General features: G+C 41.5%; 1 protein-coding gene and 1 pseudogene across 1 annotated transcript in view; one reads left to right on the forward strand and one right to left on the reverse strand.

Annotated features, from left to right (window-relative positions):
* The window catches only part of TSBP1 (testis expressed basic protein 1), an 81,056-nt gene that overhangs the window by 22,041 nt on the left and 37,145 nt on the right, over positions 1-21,870 (reverse strand). The window contains exons 15-19 of the mRNA XM_030802820.1: positions 20,308-20,339; positions 13,286-13,295; positions 12,540-12,563; positions 12,066-12,086; positions 11,437-11,457 (exon numbers count right to left, since the gene is read on the reverse strand). Coding sequence (XP_030658680.1) covers positions 11,437-11,457; positions 12,066-12,086; positions 12,540-12,563; positions 13,286-13,295; positions 20,308-20,339 — 108 coding nt within the window. The remainder of the gene's footprint in view (positions 1-11,436; positions 11,458-12,065; positions 12,087-12,539; positions 12,564-13,285; positions 13,296-20,307; positions 20,340-21,870) is intronic.
* Positions 14,180-15,133, forward strand: LOC101178591 (annotated as a pseudogene).

Genomic DNA, 21,870 nt, shown 5'->3' on the forward strand with positions numbered 1-21,870 from the left:
CATGGAGAGGTTGGCTGGAGCTGGGCAGCAGCTACCTTCTTCAGACTATGCGTGTCCTCCCAGTTTTACACAGTTCCCAGGAGACTCACCTCATCTCGCTCATTTACTGACCTGCCTGGGCTCTTTTGGCATCTGCGTTTTTAACCTTGACAGGAACTTTGGGTTTTAATATTAATGTGACTTAATTTCAGGCTGAGGAATCTTAGCTGATATTGGGTTTGCTTAAATCATTTGTAACTGAGATATGAGAACCAGATTTGCATTTTGGAAAACTAGGACACAGTGTGAAAGGTGGTTTCACGAATTCTATATTAAATATCATCATTGTCAGTGCTTGATCTGGTTTAAATATTGAGTCACTGTTGGTATGTGTTACCTTGGAAGTTGTGTTTAGAACTAAAATAATGGGGCTGGGCGTGGTGGCTCACACCTATAAACCCAGCACTTTGGGAGGCAGAGGCGGGCGGATCACTTGAGGTCAGGAGTTCGAAAACAGCCTGGCCAAATGAGGAAACCCTGTCTGTACTAAAAATACAATAATTAGCTGGGCGGGGTGGCTTGCACCTGTATTGCTAGCCACTTGGGAGGCTTAGGCAGGAGAATCGCTTGGACCTGGCAGGTGGAGGTTGCAGTGAGCTGAGATCACGCCACTGCACTCCAGCCTGGGTGACAGAGTGAGACTCTGTCTCAAAACAAAACAAAACAAAGCAACCCTAAAATAATGGGAAATATTACAGTTATGAATCAAAAAGTTTGTCCTGAAGTCCTAACCTGGAGGACTTTGGGTAATGTAGAAGCAAATGAATATGAGAAATATGAGTCTCAATCTTTTGGATACTTAGAAGTAGAAACATCTAAGATAAATCTCCAATATGACCAGCTGAGAAATAAAGAACTTACTTGCAGTTCTCCGTGAAATTACTAAAAAAAAGCAAAAAGAAATCCATTTAGTTTTTCTCAGATGGAAAAAACATAGCATTATCTAACATATTTTGTTGGAGTCTGTGAGGGGAGGACTTGTGTGGGCAAAGAACGAAGCATTCCAAACCACCCCATAGATAAGTTTTAGATTAGCTGTACAATGCAAAACTAGATGTAAGATTAGGCAGTGATGATGTAATGAAGTCAAAGGTAGGGCTTCCTTAAAGGTCCTCTTCATTTACTGGACCCGACAGCTTTGGGTATAGTCTCAGGTAGAGACTGCCGTATCTTTCTGTTTCCTTTGAATAGCATCATAATGTCTGAGAGAACACTGAAAGCCTCTCTCCATTTAAACGTCATTATGGATTTCATCTCTCAATAATTCTGCCTACCTGTTATTTCGTAATATTGTTCAGTTTATTATTGATGAATCCTAGCTTAGTCCCTCTTTTAATTAGTGTTTAAAAAGATTCTCTGTAATATAGACCATGTAGGGTAATAAGGAAGCAAGGGAAGAAGGGGAACCGCAAATCACTGTGACAGAAGTGAAGTGAAGGGGACCAAAGAGAACCAAAGTAGAAAAAGACATGTAGTACTTACTTATAGGTGCTGCCAGCTGACCTAAAAAAATTAGATATCAGTGAAGATTTGTTTGAAAGGAACAAGTTTCCTTCTAGGGAGAGATATTTGTGTTGGGGAGAATCTTGGTAGTCACACAGCTCTGGGTGACAATGGCTAATTCTCTGTTAACAGCTCCAATTCTTTATGACTATGCATTCTTGGGTAAGTATTTGGGTCATTTTCTTATCTCTTACAAAGGGGTTAGTGGAGTGATTCTAAGGATTAAATGGGGTAATGGAATTAAAGCACCTTTATAATTCTATAGGAAGTGCAAAGTACATGTGTGTTTGAAATCATGTAAATGTAAGCTTCCTTCTCAGGGAGAAGCTAGATAAGCAGAGGGCAGAGGAAACTGGGAGCTTTGAGTCAGGTAGCTGCACACAGAGTTAGAAATGAGCAGGGCAGGCTGGGCGCGGCTGTAATCCCAGCACTTTGGGAGGCCGAGGCAAGCGGATCATGAGGTCAGGAGATTGAGACCATCCTGGCAAACACTGTGAAACCCCGTCTCTACTAAAAATACAAAAAAATTAGCCGGGCTTGGTGGTGGGCGCCTGTAGTCCCAGCTACTCCGGAGGCTGAGGCAGGAGAATGGCATGAACCCGGGGGGCGGAGCTTGCAGTGAGCCAAGATCACACCACTGCACTCCAGCCTGGGCAACAGAGCGAGACTCTGTCTCAAAAACAGAAAAAAAAAGAAATGAGCAGGGTAGCGACAGGTCTCTAAGCCTTATAGAGAACAACAAGAACAACAACAGAAAACAGTAGGAAAACGAAATTGAACTTACCACGGGGTGTTGAAGATGGACCAGCTGAAAAACAGAGAGGTATTTTAGGAACCATTTTTTCTTCCATGATATTTTCCTTTCTATGTAGAGAGTTTCTTCTTGGTAGGTCATTATAACAATAGGGAAAACTTTCCCTTTGGTATTCATTTACTTTTAATATGAATCAGCAGAATATGAACTTTCAAAAAATCACTAATAACTTCATGGAATTTTGATGACAGTATGGTTAAAGTATTAGAAAAGTATGTACCCCAATCCCAGAAATCTTAATACTACAGGGAAAGGAGAGATTTTAGGACCCCACATTTGTGAAAATATGGACTTACTGATGGCAAGTGGAATGGATCCAGCTGGTGAATAAAAGAGAGAAAATTATCTTTTTCTTTACTTGCTTGTTCAACTTGTTTTTCCATTTGTGATTTCCCTCATAATGCTGCATTTTAAACTACTGAGAAACTTTCCCCTCTGCTCTCTATTTTTAAATTAAATAGTAAATTTTTGTCTTTTTCCATATGATATTAGTTGGCTCTGTGTCATCACCCAAGTCTCACCTTGAATCCCCATAATCCCCACATGTCAAGGGCGGGACCAGGTGGAGGTAATTGAATCATGGGGGTGGTTTCCTTCACGCTGTTCCCATTATAATGAGTGAGTCTCACGAGATCTGATGGTTTTATATAAGTACCTGGCATTTCCCCTGCTTGCACTCATTCTCTCTCCTGCCGCCCTGTGAAGACGTGCCTTCCACCATGATTGTAAGTTTCCTGAGGTCTCCCCAGCCATGTGGAACTGTGAGTCAATTAAACCTCTTTTCTTTATAAATTACCCAGTCTCAGATATTTCTTGATAGCAGTCTGAGAACGGACTAATACACCATATAATTATTTAAAAATTGAGATAATGATGAGTCACGTGAAAGCAAGACATCAAGGAAATAGCAACTTCAAGCCACTAAAATCCTTAAATGATCAGGGAGATTTTCCTCAGATATCTATGCAAAAATCATTATCAATTCTTACTCCAAAAATTTAATGCTTAGCTATTTTTGATGTTGTTGTTCATTCTTTCCATATTGAAATACATCTTCTCTTGAGTTCTGCGAGACCCTTCCCCCCTTTACTTGTCTCCTTTCTCCCTGCTCACTCCTTTTCTATATGCTTAGTTAGATTTTTCCCTTATTCTAAACTTCTAAAACTGATTAATCCTTACCCCTTCATTTTTACATACATCTTTGGTTACCTAATTTAATCCAGTGGTCTTAAATATTATCTATATGCTGATTACTGTCTAATTTATTTCCCACCCAGTCTCTCCCTAAATCTTCAGACTCAAATATTTAATTGCTTTTTGATATAGAGTATATGCTTGGATGGGGGGCAGAATGTCGAGTGAGACTTTCTTGTTATCTCCAAATTGACAAGCAGGATCACAGAGCTGAGGAAAAGGAGGCTGTAACTTCCCATTCCCCTCCTCAGCAAACTGAGGTGAGACAAGCCCTCAGGAGGGATTGCAGGGTTGCCAATTCCATAATTAAAAGGGAAAGGATTCTTGAAGCTGTGCAGTGCAGAGGTGCTGCTGGCAGGCCTTGACGGATGATGACCAAACTATCTCCTATCTCAGATGTCACCCTTTTTCCAAGCCAACATAAGCAAACAACTGTAAAGGGCAGGAGATTTAAGTCTTTGGAGTTGTGAGTAGTTAACAAAGGGATGATGTTGTAGGGGAGGAAGGAATAGTGCTTTCTTTTTCTGAAGGCAAATGAGTAGCACTTTGAGATTTGCTTACAGTGATTGGGAGTATCTGTGAGAAAGGATGTGTGGCAACCCATCTCCTGGTTGAATAGTGGATTTGTTGATTTGTTTTGTGCCTATCTGAAAGAAAGTAAAATTGGAGAGAGACAGTAGTGCAGTGTCCTTGTTCTGTGATAAGGATGCTTGAGCTTGCTGAGGGTTCAGTAAGCAGTGCAACAGACATCCAGGTCACACGAGTGCTGGGAAGGGAAGAGCTTGGTCTCTTTAAATAATACAGGAATTGGGGAAGTGCTGGGTAGAGAAAGGCGGGTCCCTGGCTAAGGCTCCACCTCCAAGGACCTAGGTGAGGACAGGCACTCCCGCTTTTGCTCCCAAATGTTGCATTTCCCAAGACCACTCGGGCTCACCACAACCCCATCTTGGGCCTGTAAAAACCCAAGACCTTAGGGGGCACATACACAAGCAGCTGAATGTCATGAGGAACACTTCTGTGGAAGAAGACACAAGCCATTGGTCGTCAAGAGCATGCCAGTGAAAGAGCACACCAATAGGCACCGGGAGGCCAGCAGCCCACCCACCGGCGGAATGATGGGGCATCTGTCTGGAGCAGTTGGAGAATAGTCGGGCCACAGAACAGCTGGACTCCAGGGGTAAACCATCTCCCTTCTGGCTCCTTCATCTGCTGAGAGCTACTTCTACTCAATAAAATCTTGCGTTCTCCAAGCCCATGTGCGATCTGATTCCTCTGGTACACCAAAGGCAAGAAACCCGGGGATACAGAAATTCCTCTGTCCTTGTGATGAGGAAGGGGGTCTAATTGAGCTGCTTAACACAAGCAACCTAAAGATGGCAAAATTAAAACAGCAAAACTAAAAGAGCATCCTGTAACACATGCCCACTGGGGCTTCAGGAGCTGTAAAAACTCCCACCTAGACACTGCCATGGGATCAAAGCCCCACAGCCTGCCCATCTGCATGCTCCCCTAGAGGTTTGAGCAGTGGGACACTGAAGAAGCAAGCCACTCCCCATCACATGCACTGCAAGGGGGACAAAGGAACCTTTCCCATTTCATAGGCTTGAGCCTTCTTGCTAGTATGTCACTCAAGTGGGTGACCTACTTGGTAAGGGCATCTTTGTAGTACAGGCTATGAAGTATATTGCTGGAGAGGGAGCTGAGGGGCTCTGGAATGGGCAAGACTAGACTCATTACTCCCACATCAGGGACTATGCAGTGGAATCTCAGAACTGGTCAAGTTCTTGTAGGTTCCTCCAAAGAACTCAAATATGTATTCTGCAAGACATTTGGGTGTCTGCTCTAGATAACATCAAAGGACAGTCAGTCTCAGGTTCTCAGAGAAAAGAACCTGCAACTAACAGAGGAAGGAGATTGCATGCCCCAAATCCATCCTCTCAGCCTCAACACAGTGGGAATTATAACAACAGTGGGAATTATAACAAGGAGAGTGGACAGGAAGGGGAAGCACATTGTATTTCTCCTCCCTATTCTGAGTCAGTGTGCCTGAGACTGGCCACTAGGAGAGGAGAGGGTTTTCAGAGGGGTTCGCCTGAGTGATTTTTGTTTGTTTGTTTGTTTGTTTGTTTTTTGAGACGGAGTCTTGCTCTTTCGCCCAGGCTGGAGTGCAGTGGCACTATCTCGGCTCACTGCAAGCTCTGCCTCCCAGGTTCACGCCATTCGCCTGCCTCAGCCTCCCGAGTAGCTGGGACTACAGGCGCCCACCACTGCGCCCGGCTAATTTTTTGTATTTTTAGTAGAGACGGGCTTTCACCGTGTTAGCCAGGATGGTCTCGATCTCCTGACCTCATGATCTGCCCGCCTTGGCCTCCCAAAGTGCTGGGATTACAGGCATGAGCCACTGTGCCTGGCCCTGAGTGTCTTTAATAATTTAACATGATTAGAAAATTATGGTGTGCTACCAGGCTACAGTAAGCAAAACAGTATGGCACTAGTAGGAAACAGACACATAGATCAATGCAACAGAATAGAGAGCCCAGAAATAAGTCCACATGACTACAACTATCTGATCTTTAACAAAGCTGACAAAAACAAGCAATGGGGAAAGGGCTTCCTATTCAATAAACGATACTGGGATAACTGGCCAGCCATATGCAGAAGATTGAAGCTGGACTCCTTCCTTACACCATATACGAAAATTAACTCAAGATCATTTAAAGATTTAAGTGTAAAACCCAAAGCTATAAAAACCCTGGAAGACCACCTAGGCAATACCATTCTGGACATAGGAATGGGCAAAAATTTCATGATGAAGACAACAAAAGCAACTGTAACAAAAGCAAAAATTGACAAATGGGATCTAATTGAACCAAAGAGCTTCTGCCCAGCAAAAGAAACTGTCAACAGAGTAAATAGGCAACGTACAGAATGGGAGAAAGTTTTTGCAAACTATGCATCTGGCAAAGGTCTAATATCCAGTGCCTGTAAGGGACTTAAACAAATTTACAAGACAAAAACAAACAACCGCATTAAAAAGTTGGCAAAAAAAGGGAATAGATACTTTCAAAAGAAGACATACATGCAGCTCACAAACATATGAAGAAAAGCTCAACATCACTGATTATTAGAGAAATGCAAGTCAAAACCACAATGAGATACCATCTTGCACCAGGCAGAATGGCCATTATCAAAATGTCAGAAAATAACAGATACTGGGGAGGCTGTGGAGAAAAAGGAACAATTTTACATTGTTGGTGACAACGTAAATTAGTTCAACCATTGTGCGAAACAGTGTGGCAATTCCTCAAAGACCCCAAAACAGAACTACCATTAGACCCAGCAATCCCATTACTGAGTATATGCCCAAAGTAATAAAAATTGTTCTATCATAAAGAAACACACATGTGTTTATCGCAGCACTGTTCACAGTAACAACGACATGGAATCAACCTAAATGCCCATCAACGATAGACTGGATAAAGAAAATGTACATATACACCATATAATACCATGCAGCCATAAAAAAGAACAAGATCATGTCCTTTGCAGGAACATGGATGGAGCTGGAGGGCGTTATCCTTAGCAAACTAATGCAGGAAGACAAAACCAAATGCCACATGTTCTCACTTACAAATGGGAGATAAATGATGAGAACACATGGACACAGAAGGAAACAACAGGCACTGGGGGCTTATTGAAGGGTGGAGGGTGAGAGGAGGGAGATGGCCAGGAAAAATAACTAAAGGGTTCTAGGCTTAATACCTGGGTGATGAAATAATCTGTACAACAAACCCGCATGACACAAGTTTACCTATGTAACAAAACTGCCCATGTACCCCTGAACTTAAAACTTAAATAAAAATAAAGAAAGCAAGTTGATACTACTTATCATAATATTTCCTTACAAGTAAATAAAGGAAAGCTAAAAAAAGCCAACCAAAGATATAATGAAATATTATTTGGCCATAAAAAGAACTGAAGTACTGCTGCATGTTACCATGTGGATGAACCTGGTAAACCTTATGCTAAATTGAAGAATCCAGTCACAAAAGACCTCCTATTGTTTGATTCCATTTGTATGAAATGTCCAGAACAGCTGAATCTATAGAGACAGAAAGAAGATTAGTGGTTGCCTGGGGCTATGGTGTGGAGAGGGTTTTGGGTTGGGGGATACTGGGAAGTGATTGCTAAACAGAGTTTTTCTGAGGGGTGATGAGAATGTTCTAAAATTGATTCTGTTGATGGTTGCACAACCCAGTGAGTATACTAAAAAGCATTAAATTCCACACTTTAAATAAGTGAATTGTGTCATATGTGAATATTATCTCAATAAAGCTGTTATTTACAAAGATAAAAAAGATAAAATTATGGGTTCTAATGCATCATTAAGGGACAGAGAGGAGATATTTTCCAGAAAACATGCTTGAAGCCTGCCAAGGTCAGACTATTTAATTAATTAGTCCTAAATGTCCCAGGCATCTAGAACCTAACATATACAAAACTGAACTCACAATAGCATCCTATAAATCTGCTCTTCTCCGCTACCTAAATCAAAAAATAGTCTCATTCGTCAAGTTTCTTAGACCCCAAATCTAGGAGTAACCCTTGGTGTCTTCTTTTTCCCTTAAAATCACATTCAGTCCAACAGCAGGCTCTGTTGGCTTTGCCCCCAAAATAAATAAAATCTGAAGACCTTCTTCCCACTTCCACTCTGATCACTCTTTCCTTGCCACACTCACCTTTAGTTTCAGGCCTCTTAACTGGTCTTCCTGCTTCCTCTCTTGAGCCCTCGCTCTCACCCCAGTTAATCCTCCACAGTAATAGAGTGATCTTTTAAACTTACAAAGTAGACCCTATCATTTCCCTGTTCAAGCCCTTCAGTTGCCTTTCATGACACCTAGAATGAAATCTGCAATTTTTATTAAGGACTACAGGGCCCGACATAATCTGGCTCTTGTCGCTGTGGCCCTACCTCCTGCTCTGCCTCCTACTTTCTAGCCTGGCTGGCTGTTTTGCATCCCCATAGCAGGCCTGTGCATGTTGTACTTGTTCCTTTTGCCTGAAGCACACGCCCCCTTCTATACCATCTTTCTTTAGTCTGTTACTCTTCTTATTTTTCTACATGAATTTATCTGCCTGACATTTACTACATGTTTACTTGCCACTTTTTGCCTGTTTTATCTCAACATATCAACTCCTTAAGTGCGAGGACTTTGCCTTGCTCATGGCTATATTTCCGGTGCTTAGGATAATCTCTGGCCTACAATAGGCCAATATATATTTGTTGAATACATATATTTTTAAAATGCATTAATATCTTTGAAGACTTTTTATTTTTTTTCTTTTAGTGTTTGACTTGTTCAATGCTGTTAGGTTTCTTATTTTAGTCTTCTTCAGATTGCTCTAGTTATATTTCTCTGGGTTGGAATTCTCCAATTTGTTGGGGCTTGTGAGGTATCACTCACATGGTGCTGGGTTTCCTCATAGATTTCATAACTTTTAGTAGTTTCTTATTCCTTGGGGGCTATCTTTTGTGGGTGTTCTATGATATAAATACCCTGGGTTGTGGATCCTCTCTTGGTGGCTATTGTCCTAACTTCCTGGGTACACTGTCCCTGAACCAGATCTTAGCTGTTTTGACTTGGAATATTATGCACACTGCATGGGTAGCACACCTCCAGCAGGGCTCTGCACCCTTGACAGATCTAACTCTGGACCTGTGTGGGTGGCTCTGTTTTCATGCCTGGGGCAGATGGGTGAAGATATTTTGGCTTCTTTGCATGGGGAGGCAGTGTATTTTCTGCTACTGGCTTTACTCAGAGGGGCCTAATTTCAGTTTTCTGCATGTTGGATCTTGAGGCTTTTGCTGTCATTTGGGAGCAGATGTTGAAACCCTACCTTTGCCCCTGCGGCAAAGCTGCCACCTCTATTTTTTCATCCCCTCACAGTTCCCACCAAGAGCTTAACTTTAGCTTCTTCTTACAATGTGTTCCTATATTCAATTTCTGCTCCTTGGAAATCATTCTTACCCACCTTTTTTATGCTTAAGCTTGGCTGTATATTTTTCATTTAAAGATATTGCCAGGTAACACTTTTTAAACTTTTATTTTAAATTCAGGGGCACATGTGCAAGTTTGTTTTGTAGGTAAACTTGTGTCATGGGGGTTTGTTGTACAGATTATTTTGCTACCCAGATATTAAGTCTAGTTATTTTTCCTGATCCTCTCCTGCTCCCACCCTCCACCCTCTGACAGGCCCCAGTGTCTATTTTTCCCCTCTGTGTGTCCATGTGTTCTCATCATTTGGCTCCCATTTATAAATGAGATCATGCGGTATCTGGTTTTCTGTTCCTGCATTAGTTTGCTAAGGGTAATGGCCTCTAGCTCCATCCATGTTCCAGCAAAGGACATGATCTCATTCTTTTTTTTGGCTGCATAGTATTCCATGGTGTATATGTATCACATTTTCTTTATTCAGTCTACCATTGATGGGCATTTAGGTTGATTCCATGTATTTGCGATTGTGAATAGTTCTGTGTTTAACATAACCATGCATGTGTCTTTATGACAGAATGGTTTATATTCCTTTGAGTCTATACCCAATAATGGGATTGGCCAGCCAACACTTAGCTATCCAAAAAGCAGGTGGTATAATCCCTAGTTCCTTTGGCATGTTTTCTTTCATCCTCTCTACTAGGATGATATATAGGATCCAAGACCCTACATATCTATTCGGTCTTGGATTTTTACATCTTTTTCCTGCCCATACTCTCTGATGACGTCTCTGAAAAGGACACTAGGCATTCAATTTGGATTTTGGCTTGTAATTTCTAGCTGTGAGACCAGTAATCCCTTCTCCTGACCTCAGGTGGGCATTGGTCCCTGTACCCAATTATAGGGCCTATGTCCAAACATGGGCATATGGATTTTGCAGCCTCATCCCTGGGTCGGAGCCACTGTCTCTGTATTTTCATCTGTTCAGTGAGAATACTTAGCTGATCAGCCTCTTTGCTCAGGCTTCAGAAAGATGTGTGGATGAGGACTTTGGAGAGACACTGGCTAATTCTGTGTTAATAGGTCCGATTTTCCTCTCTCAAATACCAATGCCTTTGTCCTAACATTATTGAAATGAGTAAAATGTTATTATGAAAACTGTATCCAGAGTGTGTTTAGATGGAACTAGAGGGGAGTATATAAGTATGTTTGCAATCTGTTAGAGTAACCCAGATGTCTGTCATGTTTAAAACTTGGAAAAATTTACCTACTATCTGGATTAAGTGAGATGCTTTGGCAACTCTGGATCTGAATTCTTGCATGAAGAGGTTGGCTGGAGCAGGGCAGCAGCTACCCTCTTCAGACTATATGTGTCCTCCCAGTTTTACACAGTTCCCAGGAGACTCACCTCATCTCACACATTTACTGACCTGCCTGGGCTCTTTTGGCATCTGCGTTTTTAACCATGACGGGAACTTTGGGTTTTAATATTAGTGTGATTTAAGTTCAGGCTGAGGAATCCCAGCGATGCTGGGTTTGCTTAAATCATTTGTAACTGAGATATGAGAACCAAATTTGCATTTTGGAAAACTAGGATGTAGTGTGAAAGGTGGTTTCATGAATTCTATATTAAATATCATCATTGTCAGTGCTTGACCTGGTTTAAATATTGAGTCACTGTTGGTATGTGTTACCTTGGAAGTTGAGTTTAAAACTAAAATAATGGGAAATACTACAGTTACGAATCAAAAAGGTTGACTTGCAGTCCTAATCTTGAAGACTTTGGGTAACGTAGAAGCAAATGAATATGAGAAATACGAGGCACTTAGAAATAGAAACATCTAAGATAAGAAAAGTCTCCACATATGACCAGCTGAGAAGTAAAGTACTTACTTGCGGTTCTCTGCGAAATTACTGAAAAATAAGCAAACAGAAATCCATTTAATTTTTCTCAAATAGAAAACACATAGTATTATCTAATATATTTTGCTGGAGTCCGTGAGGGGAGGACTTGGGTGGGCAATGAAGGAGGTATTCCAAACCACCCCATAGATTATTTGGTTTTAGATTAGTTTTATAATGCAAAACTAGATGTAAGATTTAGCAGTGATGATGTAATGATGAAGTCAAAGGTACAGTTTCCTTAAAGGCCCTCTCCACTTACCGGACCTGAACAGCTTTGGGCATAGTGTTGGGAAAAGACCACTGGATCTTGCACTATAATGTTTGAAAGAACACTGAAAGTCTCTCTCCATTTAGATATCATTTTGGATTTCATCTCTCTCTCTCTTTCTCTCTCCACCCCCCGATAATTCCTCCTACTTGTTATTTCATAGTATTGTTCAGTTTATTGTTGATGAATGCTAGCTTAGTCCCGCTTTTAATGAGCATTTTAAAAAAATTATAGGGGATGAAGGGTAATAAGGAAGCAAGAGAAGAATGGGAAACTCAAACCACTTTGACAGAAGTGAAATGATGGGGACCATAGAGAACCAAAGAAGAAAAAGAGATGTTATACTTACTTATGGGTGCCATGGGTGGACCTAAAAACCAAATTAGATATCAGTGAAGATTTCTTTGAAAGAAACAAGGTTCCCTCTAGGGAGGTATATTTGTGTAGGGGAGAATCTTGGACACCTTTCTGGGTCCAAATTATGATTCTATGACTCTGTATTCTTGAGTAAGTATTTGGCTCAGTTTCTTATCTCTTACAAAGGGGTTAGTGGAAATACTCTAAGGATTAAATGAGATAATGTAATTAAAGCACTTAAATAGTTCTAGAGGAGATACAAAGTAAATATATGTTTGAAATTATGTAAATATAACTTCCTTCTCAGGGAGAAGCTAGATGAGCAGAAGGCAGACGAAACTGGAAGCTTTGAGTCAGGTAGCTGCACACAGAGTTAGAAATGAGCAAGGTAGAAACAAGTCTCTAAGCCTTGCAGGGAACAACAAGAACAACAACAGAAAACAGTAGAAAAAGAAATTGAACTTACCGTGGGGTGCTGAAGGTGGACCAGCTGAAAAACAGACAGGTATCTTAGCAACTGCTTTTTCTCCCATGATATTTTGCTTTCTATGTAGAGAGTTTCTTCTTGGTAGGTCATTATAGCAATAGGGAAAACTTTCCCTTTGGTATTCATTTACTTTTAATATGAATCAGCAGAATGTAAACTTTCAAAAAATCATTAATAACTTCATGGAATTTTGATGATGGGAAAGTAAATGATTAAAGTAGTATGCACCCCAAGCCTGGAAATCTTAGCAGTACCAGGGAAAGGAGAGATTCTAGAATCCAACAGTGGTGAAAACACGGACTTACTGATGGCAAGTGAAATGAATCCAGCTTGTAAATAGACCACAGACAATTATCTCCTTTTTCTTTCCCCTCTGCTCAAATTGTCTTTCAATTTGTTAAGTCCCTTGTAATATATCATTTTGACCTGCTGATAAACTTTCTCCCCTGCCCCTTATTTTTAATAAAATAGTAAGTTTGATTTTTTCCATAGAGTTATTTAAAAGGTGAGAGAATGAGGTGTCACGTGAAAGCAAAACATGGAGGAGATAACAACTTAAAGTTGTTATTTAAAGTTTAGGTGTAAATCCTCTGAAGTCTCTAAAAAGTGATATAAATTTTTCTTAGATGTTTTAGAATTTAAATGTGGAAAAAGAGACCAGATACGGCAGGAGCTCAAATGAAAAAGGGTTATAGAAACTTCTTATCTACTCCTATCTCTCCTACCATTTTTTCCCTTTTTAAGATAGTCTCTTGTTGATGGGCTTTGAAATTTTGTAAAATTTTTTTCTCTGCTCTGACTTATCTCTTCCCTTTTTGCAGTGACTGGTAACTGCTTGAAATCCTGCAGGGGACTGTAAATTGGTAGTCTTAAAACTTTCCAGTACATCATTAATAATCCAGAGAGGTTTTGATAATGAGACAGCGAGAGGCCAAGATGTATCTCAAGCCCTTTGTATTCCAATATGGGTAGATAAAGACTCTTGGACTCCACTAGAGACCAACTGAGTCCTAAAGGAGAGAATTAAATGAACACATAGACTTACTGATTGTGTGAGGATGCTGAAGATCTGACTGAAAAACAAGCAAAGATACTTTTTGTTGCCCCCTTCTTGTTTCTTTTCTTACTCATTTTTTTACTATTGGTAAATTTACTAGTGATATACTTGCTTGAACAGTTTTTTTTTTTTAAATCAAAGGCACTAGAAATTTCCAGAAAACTAATTATTAGCTGGTTGAATTCTGGATAATGGAAAAACAAAAGGCTGAGAAAATAGAACTTCAAGTTCCATGTTGCAACTCAAGTTCCAATAGACATCAGTGGACTTTGTTAAGTGTACCACAGAGAAACAAATAACTGACTGACTAATTGCCTGTATAGATGACTTATCTAGAAAGCAGAAATGGATCTATATCATTTTTCTCTCATTTTTTTCCCTCTGCATGGAAAGTTCCTAATTAACATTCTTTAGAGTCATGTAAAAACTTTTTTCTCTGGACTTTATTTTTTATGCAAGTCAGTGAATGTTCTAGAAACTTATAATGTATTTAGGCCTTTCTGCCCATGGATGCCACGGAAGAAGCATCGTTAAAGTCTCTCTTCTCCCAGCCGTCTTGTCTAAGTCAGAGTCTCCTAAAGAGCCAGAACAGCTGAGGAAGCTCTTCATTGGAGGGTTGAGCTTTGAAACAACTGATGAGAGCCTGAGGAGCCATTTTGAGCAGTGAGGAACGCTCCCAGACTGTGTGGTCATGAGAGATCCAAACACCAAGCACTCCAGGGGCTTTGGGTTTGTCACATATGCCACTGTGGAGGAGGTGGATGCAGCCGTGAATGCAAGGCCACACAAGGTGGATGGAAGAGTTGTGGAACCAAAGAGAGCTGTCACAAGAGAAGATTCTCAAAGACCAGGTGCCCACTTAACTGTAAAAAGATATATGCTGGCGGCATTAAAGAAGACACTGAAGAAATCACCTAAGAAATTATTTTGAGTAGTATGGAAAAATTGAAGTGATTGAAATCATGACTGACGGAGGCAGTGGCAAGAAAAGGGGCTTTGCATTTGTAACCTTTGATGACCATGACTCCGTGAATAAGACTGTCATTCAGAAATACCACACTGTGAATGGCCACAACTGTGAAGTTAGGAAAGCCTGTCAAAGCAAGAGATGGCTAGTGCTCCATCCAGCCAAAGAGGTCGAAGTGGTTCTGGAAACTTTGGTGGTGGTCGTGGAGGTGGTTTTGGTGGGAATGACAACTTTGATCATGGAGGAAACTTCAGTGGTCATGGTGGCTTTGGTGGCAGCTGTGGTGGTCGTGGATATGGTGGCAGTGCAGATGGCTATAGTGGATTTGGTAATGATGGGAGCAATTTTGAAAGTGGTGGAAGCTATAGTGATTTTGGCAATTACAACAGTCAGTCTTCAAATTTTGGACCCATGAAGGGAGGAAACTTTGGAGGCAGAAGCTCTGGCCTCTATGATGGTGGAGGCCAATACTTTGCCAAACCATGAAACCAAAGTGGCTATTGCGGTTCCAGTAGCAGCAGCAGCTATGGCAGTGGCAGAAGATTTTAATTAGGAAACAAAGGTTAGCAGGAGAGGAGAGCCAGAGAAGTGACAGGGAAGCTACAGGTTACAACAGATTTGTGAACTCAGCCAAGCACAGTGGTGACAGGACCTAGCTGGTACAAAGAAGACATGTTTTAGACTAATACTCATGTGTATGGGCAAAAAACTCAAGGACTATATTTGTGACTACTTGTATAACAGGTTATTTGAGTTTCTGTTCTGTGGAAAGTGTAACGCATTCCAACAAAGGGTTTTAATGTAGATTTTTTTTTTTTGCACCAATGCTGTTGATTGCTAAGTGTAATAGTCTGATCATGATGTTGAAAAAAAATCTATTTGTGTTCTGAGTAATGGAAAAATAAGGGACCAAGGAAATTGGAACATTATCATATCACAATGTGGATGCATACATTTTGGCTTAAGATATGTTAGACACTGCTGGAGACAGCTGAGTTTCAGTCATGAAGGGAAATGGTCAAACTTACAAGAGGATCTTGTAGCTGAAAAACAAAGACAAATCAATGTGTACAGGCTGCTGAAAGAGGAGCTAGTTTTCGTACTACTTTCCTGAAAGGAAATATCAGAAATGGCAATGGAAGAAACGTCTCTCTTAGGGCAGGGGCATAGAGTGCTGTGCTGGGGAATATACCTGCCATCATGCCTTGTGGGGATTCTGCCTTCTGCTTAGTATAGGAGGCTGCAGGAAAGGGAGATGATTGATCCCTTCCCTTTTTGCAGTGAGTAGTTACTGCTGGAAATCCTGCAGGGGATTGGTAATTTCTTTAAACTGTGCTGCCTTTACCTTTCTTCTCCCTATTTCTGCCATCCTGCGAAAGCTTTCATTTATTCATACAAATATCCTTCCTTTCCCTGGTTGACAAGTCACTATAAACTTCGGGTAGTTTCCGAAGTTTATCTCTCTATTTTGGGTTTGGTATTCTCCTTTATTCATTCCTTATAGGAGTGGAGCAGCAGCTAAATAGTGGAATAAGCAAAAGAGATGAAGAAATATGAGTTTCTACATACGCAAGACAGAAATGAGCAGAGAGGAAAAGTATGCCAGGCCCTATAGGAAGCCAAAGGCAGCTATCATACAATAGACATGGAACTTAACCAGTCATTTCTGAAGTTTCATCTGGTGGTAAAAAATGGAAGGAACACAAAATGGAGAAATCAACATGTGTAGAACCAAGTGAATTCAGTTATCCCTTGATAGGCTTAAAGAGGGTAACTGCAGAGAGGATATGGGGGGCTCTAAAATCTGACAGTTCAGTGCATGTCCGGCGTTACGTGCCTTACTTTGTGCTTTGTAGCCTCAGACCTGTTTCTGCTGGTCTGAGGCAGGAGAGTGGTTGTAAAGTGATAAAGTGAGGCTTTGTTCTTCCTTCTCATTTCATTTAGGGACAGTAAATGCTTGAAACACTTCTAGAGGTTCATAATGTCTTAAACTTGTACTTATATGTACTTTTGTCAGTCTCATTTTCTTTTTCTTTTTTTTTCTTTCTTTTTTTTTTCTTTTTGAGACAGAGTCTTGCTCTGTTGCTTAGGCTGGAGTGCAGTGGCATGACCTCGGCTCATTGCAACCTCTGCCTCCCGGGTTCAAGTGATTACAGGTGCCTGCCACCAAGTCTGGCTCATTTTTGTAGTTTTTTTTTTTTTTTTTTTTTTTTTTGAGACAGATTCTCGCTCTGTCACCCAGGCTGGAATGCAGTGGCATGATCTCGGCTCACTGCAAGCTCTGCCTCCTGGGTTCATGCCATTCTCCTGCCTCAGCCTCCTGAGTAGCTGGGACTACAGGCACCTGCCACCACGCCCGGCTAATTTTTTTTTTTTTTTTTGTATTTTTAGTAGAGATGAGGTTTCACTGTGTTAGCCAGGGTGGTCTTGATCTCCTGACTTCGTGATCCACCCTCCTCCGCCTTCCAAAGTGCTAGATTACAGGTGTGAGCCACCACGCCGGGCCTAATTTTTGTATTTTTAATAGAGGCGCGGTTTCAGCATGTTAGCCAGGTTGGTCTTGAACTACTGACCTTAAGTGATCTGGCCCCCAGGGCCTCCCAAAGTGCTGGGATTACAGGCGTGAACCACTGCGCCCAGCCTCATTTTTTTTTTTTTTTTTGAGACAGAGTCTCGCTGTGTCACCCAGGCTGGAGGGCAGTGACATGATCTTGGTTCACGGTACCTCCATCTCCCAGGTTCAAGCGATTCTCCTGCCTCAGCCTCCTGAGTAGCTGAGATTACAGGCATGTGCCACCATGCCTGGCTAACTTTAGTATTTTTATTTTTTTTTTTTTTTTTTTTAGACAGAGTCTCACTCTGTCACCCAGGCTGGAGTGCAGTGGTGCGATCTCGGCTCACTGCAATCTCCACCTCCCAAGTTCAAGTGATTCTCCTGCCTCAGCCTCCCAAGAAGCTGGGATTATGGGCATGCGACACCACGCCTGGCCAATTTTTTATAGTTTTGGTAGAGATGAAGTTTCACCATGTTGGCCAGGCTGGTCTTGAACTTCTGACCTCAAGTGATCCACCTGCCTCAGCCTCCCGAAGTGCTAGGATTACAGGCATGAGCCACCATGCCTGGCCAAATTTTTGTATTTTTAGTAGAGATGGGGTTTCACCATGTTGGTCAGGCTGGTCTCGAACTCCTGACCTCGTGATCCACCTGCCTCAGGCTCCCAAAGTGCTGGGATTACAGGCATGAGCCACTGTGCCTGGCCCCAGCCTCATTTTCTTTAGTCACTCTTTTTCACTAACCTTTTAATTAATTAATTATATTTAAGAGGTACAAGTACAGATTTCTTATGTCATATATGGCACAGTGGTGAAGTCTGGGCTTTTAGTGTACCCATTACCCAAACAGTGAATATTCTACCCAATAATTTTTATTGACTTGAAAAGTTTTCTTTCTACTCTTCTTTACTAGGGCTGCTGGGAGCCACTAATTTTTGTTAAAGTCATTTAAATTTTAATCAGTTTATTTTGCACTTTCTCCAAATCGCTTATAACTTAGGGGAAAGCTAGGAAGGAATAAAATAGCAATATAATGTTCATTTATACACTATCATATTTTTAAAGTGTTTACACATAAGGGAGAGGGAGTCAAGCAGGGGAGAAAAGGGAAAGGGAATTCATGTATCCATGTAGATTCTCTGGCACATGGTGGCTTTTAGGGAACTGTGGACCAGATGTGACCCTTCCTTTGGCCCCAGTGAGATCCTCTGAGGTGAGCTGGCTTATGTTTATCCTCCCTGTAATAATTATGAGAACTTCCAAGGCTGTACGTCTTGGCAATAACTGTGAGTATTGAGAAAAGCAGTCTTGATTCAGGGGAATAGTCAATAACAAATGGCTCTTATTCATTCACAAAAAGGATAGTTAGAACCAGAATTCAAGGCAGTAAATATCCAGCTTTAATGGTCATAGTGTGATTGTGTGGGATGCTGCCTGCCCTCTACACATTTTGGGTTTGTTTTCCCAAGTTATCTTTTAGGACTGTAAACTCCATGGCACCAGTGACCACATCTCTCTGTTACTTTTGTCAGTCTCATTTTCTTTTTCTTTTATTTTCTTTCTTTCTTTTTTTTTTTCTTTTTGAGACAGAGTCTTCCTCTGTTGCCCAGGCTGGAGTGCAGTGGCATGACCTCAGCTCGCTGCAACCTCCATCTCCCGGGTTCAAGTGATTACAGGTGCCTGCTACCAAGTCTGGCTCATTTTTGTAGCTTTTTTGTTTTTTTTTTTTTTGAGATGGAGTCTCGCTCTGTCACCCAGGCTGGAATGCAGTGGCATGATCTCGGCTCACTGCAAGCTCTGCCTCCTGGGTTCATGCCATTCTCCTGCCTCAGCCTCCCGAGTAGCTGGGACTACCGCTGGAGTGCAGTAGGGTGATCTTGGCCCACTGCAACCTCCACCTTCTGGGTTCAGGTGATTCTCGTGCCTCAGCCTCCTGAGTAGCAGGGATTACAGGTGCCTGCCACCATGCCTGGCTATTTTTTGTATTTTTAGTAGAGATGGGGTTTCACCATATTGGCCAGGCTGGTCTTGAACTCCTGACCTCAGGTGATCCTTGGCCTCCCAAAGTGCTGGGATTACAGGTGTAAGCCACTGCGCCTGGCCCCAAAACACCTCTATTAGTGATGTTTTCCAAAGGCAAACAGTGAAAATGATTTTCTCAGGAATTACTAAACCTCAGTATTCAGGATTAAATATTTTTCATTGCACTGCTGCTGTACTGTAGCCTCTCCATAAGAACCAGATCTTCTTTTAGGAGATTATTAACCCTGTTTTAGTTAGCATAACCACTTCATTCTTGCTTTTCATTATAGGTGTTGGAGATGAGATCCTTAATTGCATTCCTTTCCCCATATTCCCCCAGTGTTTTTTCCTCAGATCACTCTGTTTCACTCTCAGCTATCTTTCTTTTATGTTCTTGTTCATTTCTTATATTCTTTTCCAGATTCGATTACACCTTTGCCTTAGGAAGTTATTCTAATGATTATTGACAAGCCACTATAATCATTATTAGAACAATGCCTATTATGAATTTTAAGGTAATGGAAATTCCATTTTCTAAAATATAATTTGTTGCCCAGAGAGATGGTTAGTGTTAATCCAAAGTGCACCATTTTGTAAGCCTCCAGCTATTTCGAAGACCTTGGTCAAAGTGAAACATTCCACGGGGGTTTGGGCTGTGATAAACATTCTGCCTAACCACCTGACCACAAGGTGGACAAAGGCCCAACTAAAGAAACATCCCTATCGTATTCAGCTGGGAGAAAGTGCAAGGAACACTACATTCTGCAGGAACAAGGGCCAGAACCCCCTCATCATGGGAACATCTTATCAATATCCTGCCGGCCAGCAAGCCATACTACCCAGACCCCTCCCACCTATACCTATAAGTATCCCCAGCCTGTAAGCAGCGGTGGGCACTGGCATTAGGCTGGTTCTCCACTTCTGTAGGTCTAATGCTGGACATAAAGCCTACATTTGCTGTAGAGCTGCCACTCTCTCTGTGTCTTTCTTTAACCCTCGCCTTCCCTCCAAAACCTAACAGTTAGGATATGGGGAAATGAAAGTCTACGAAATACGATTTTCAGCTTCTTTAACCCGGATACTTAAACAGTTGGAGCCAGTCTCCTTCAGACATAGTAAGAAGACAATAGAGATAAGTTGATATATACAGGCAGCTTACCAATAGGTCCTGGAGTTTGCACTAAAAAGAAATTCAAATTGGCATATTAGTACGGTTATTTGACTGGAGAGTGTATTTTTCACTAATTTTATCCTAGAAGTGAGGCTTTGAGAGGTAGAGCAGGGGAGAGGAAGTGATATCAGTTATGAGATCATTAGGGAGACTTAATCCAACTATGTTAACTATAGAAAAAAGGAAAAAGGATATTTAGCATTTACTGCAATATTTCAGCCCAAGGTGAAGGTTTTTATAGGATCCTTGCCAACCTAAGAGACACTAGGGAAAGGCGACACTTTGTTATTAGGTATTAACATTACTGATAGTAGGGAAAGGTGAAACACTTCCTGTCAGTAAGAGTAGAAGATATTTCTTTCTCAAGGGACTGTTCTTTCGCTAAAATCTTTATTTCTGATCAACTAATATGTTCCAGAGGTAGACATTAGAATAGGAGGTAAGAATCTAGTTTCTTCTTCTCACAGCTTCCAGCTTATTGGAGAGTGATAGAGAAGTGACTGCTGCTTTGATTAGCTTTAGAGTCAATGAGCAAAGAGTCAACAAAACCTTCTGTTTTTTGTTTTGTTTTGTTTTGTTTTTTGAGACAAGGTCTCACTCTGTCACCCAGGCTGGAGTGCAGTGGTGCAATCCTAGCTCACTACAGTCTCGATCTCCTGGGCTCAAGTGATCCTTCCACCTCAACCTCTTGAGTAGCTAGGACTACAGCTGCATGCCACTATTCCTGGCTAATTAAAAAAAATTTTGTAGAGATGGGGTCTTGCTCTGTTGTTGCTCAGGCTGATGTTGAACTCCTGGTCTCAAGTGATCCTCCTGCCTTAGCCTCCCAAAGTGCAGAAATTACAGGTGTGAGCCTATGTCTGGCCAAAACCTTCAGTTTTTAATGAGAATTTGGCCTTCAGTTGATTTTCTAGCTCTGATGGCCTGGTGACCTGATAAATATTGAAAGCCTGTTATGTTTTTTTTTTTGCTTTTTTTTTTTAGACGGAGTCTCACTCTGTCGCCCAGGCTGGAGTGCAGTGGCACAATCTCGGCTCACTGCAACCTCTGCCGCCTGGGTTCAAGTGATTCTCCTGCCTTAGCCTCCTGGGTAGCTGGGACTGCAGGCGCACAACACCACACCCAGCTAATTTTTGTATTTTTTTAAGTAGAGATGGGGTTTCACCATATTGACCAGGCTGGTCTCGAACTTCTGACCTTGTGATCCGCTGGTTTTAGCCTCCCAAAGTGCTGGGATTACCGCATCCGGCCGAAAGCCTGTTATGTTATTTAGCAACACTGCTTCCATAAGAATGATCCTTGATGTTAGACTGCATCTGAACTGGGAGAATTGTAAATATGTATTAAGAAGCCATAACTTTGGGCTTCCCTGAGTGTAGTGACCCATGTATTTGGTCATATTCCTTACGGGATCCCTGCAGGTAATGTGTATGGGGTTCTCATAGGAGATTTTAGTTCCTGGTGGACCTGTGGGGTTTCTAAGCCAGGTCAGCTCCCAACTCAACTGACAGAAGACCAAACAGAATAGGTCCTAGGTGGC

This window comes from Nomascus leucogenys, chromosome 22a (genome assembly GCF_006542625.1).
Source record: "Nomascus leucogenys isolate Asia chromosome 22a, Asia_NLE_v1, whole genome shotgun sequence".
In the NCBI taxonomy this organism is placed as follows: Eukaryota; Metazoa; Chordata; class Mammalia; order Primates; family Hylobatidae; genus Nomascus; species Nomascus leucogenys.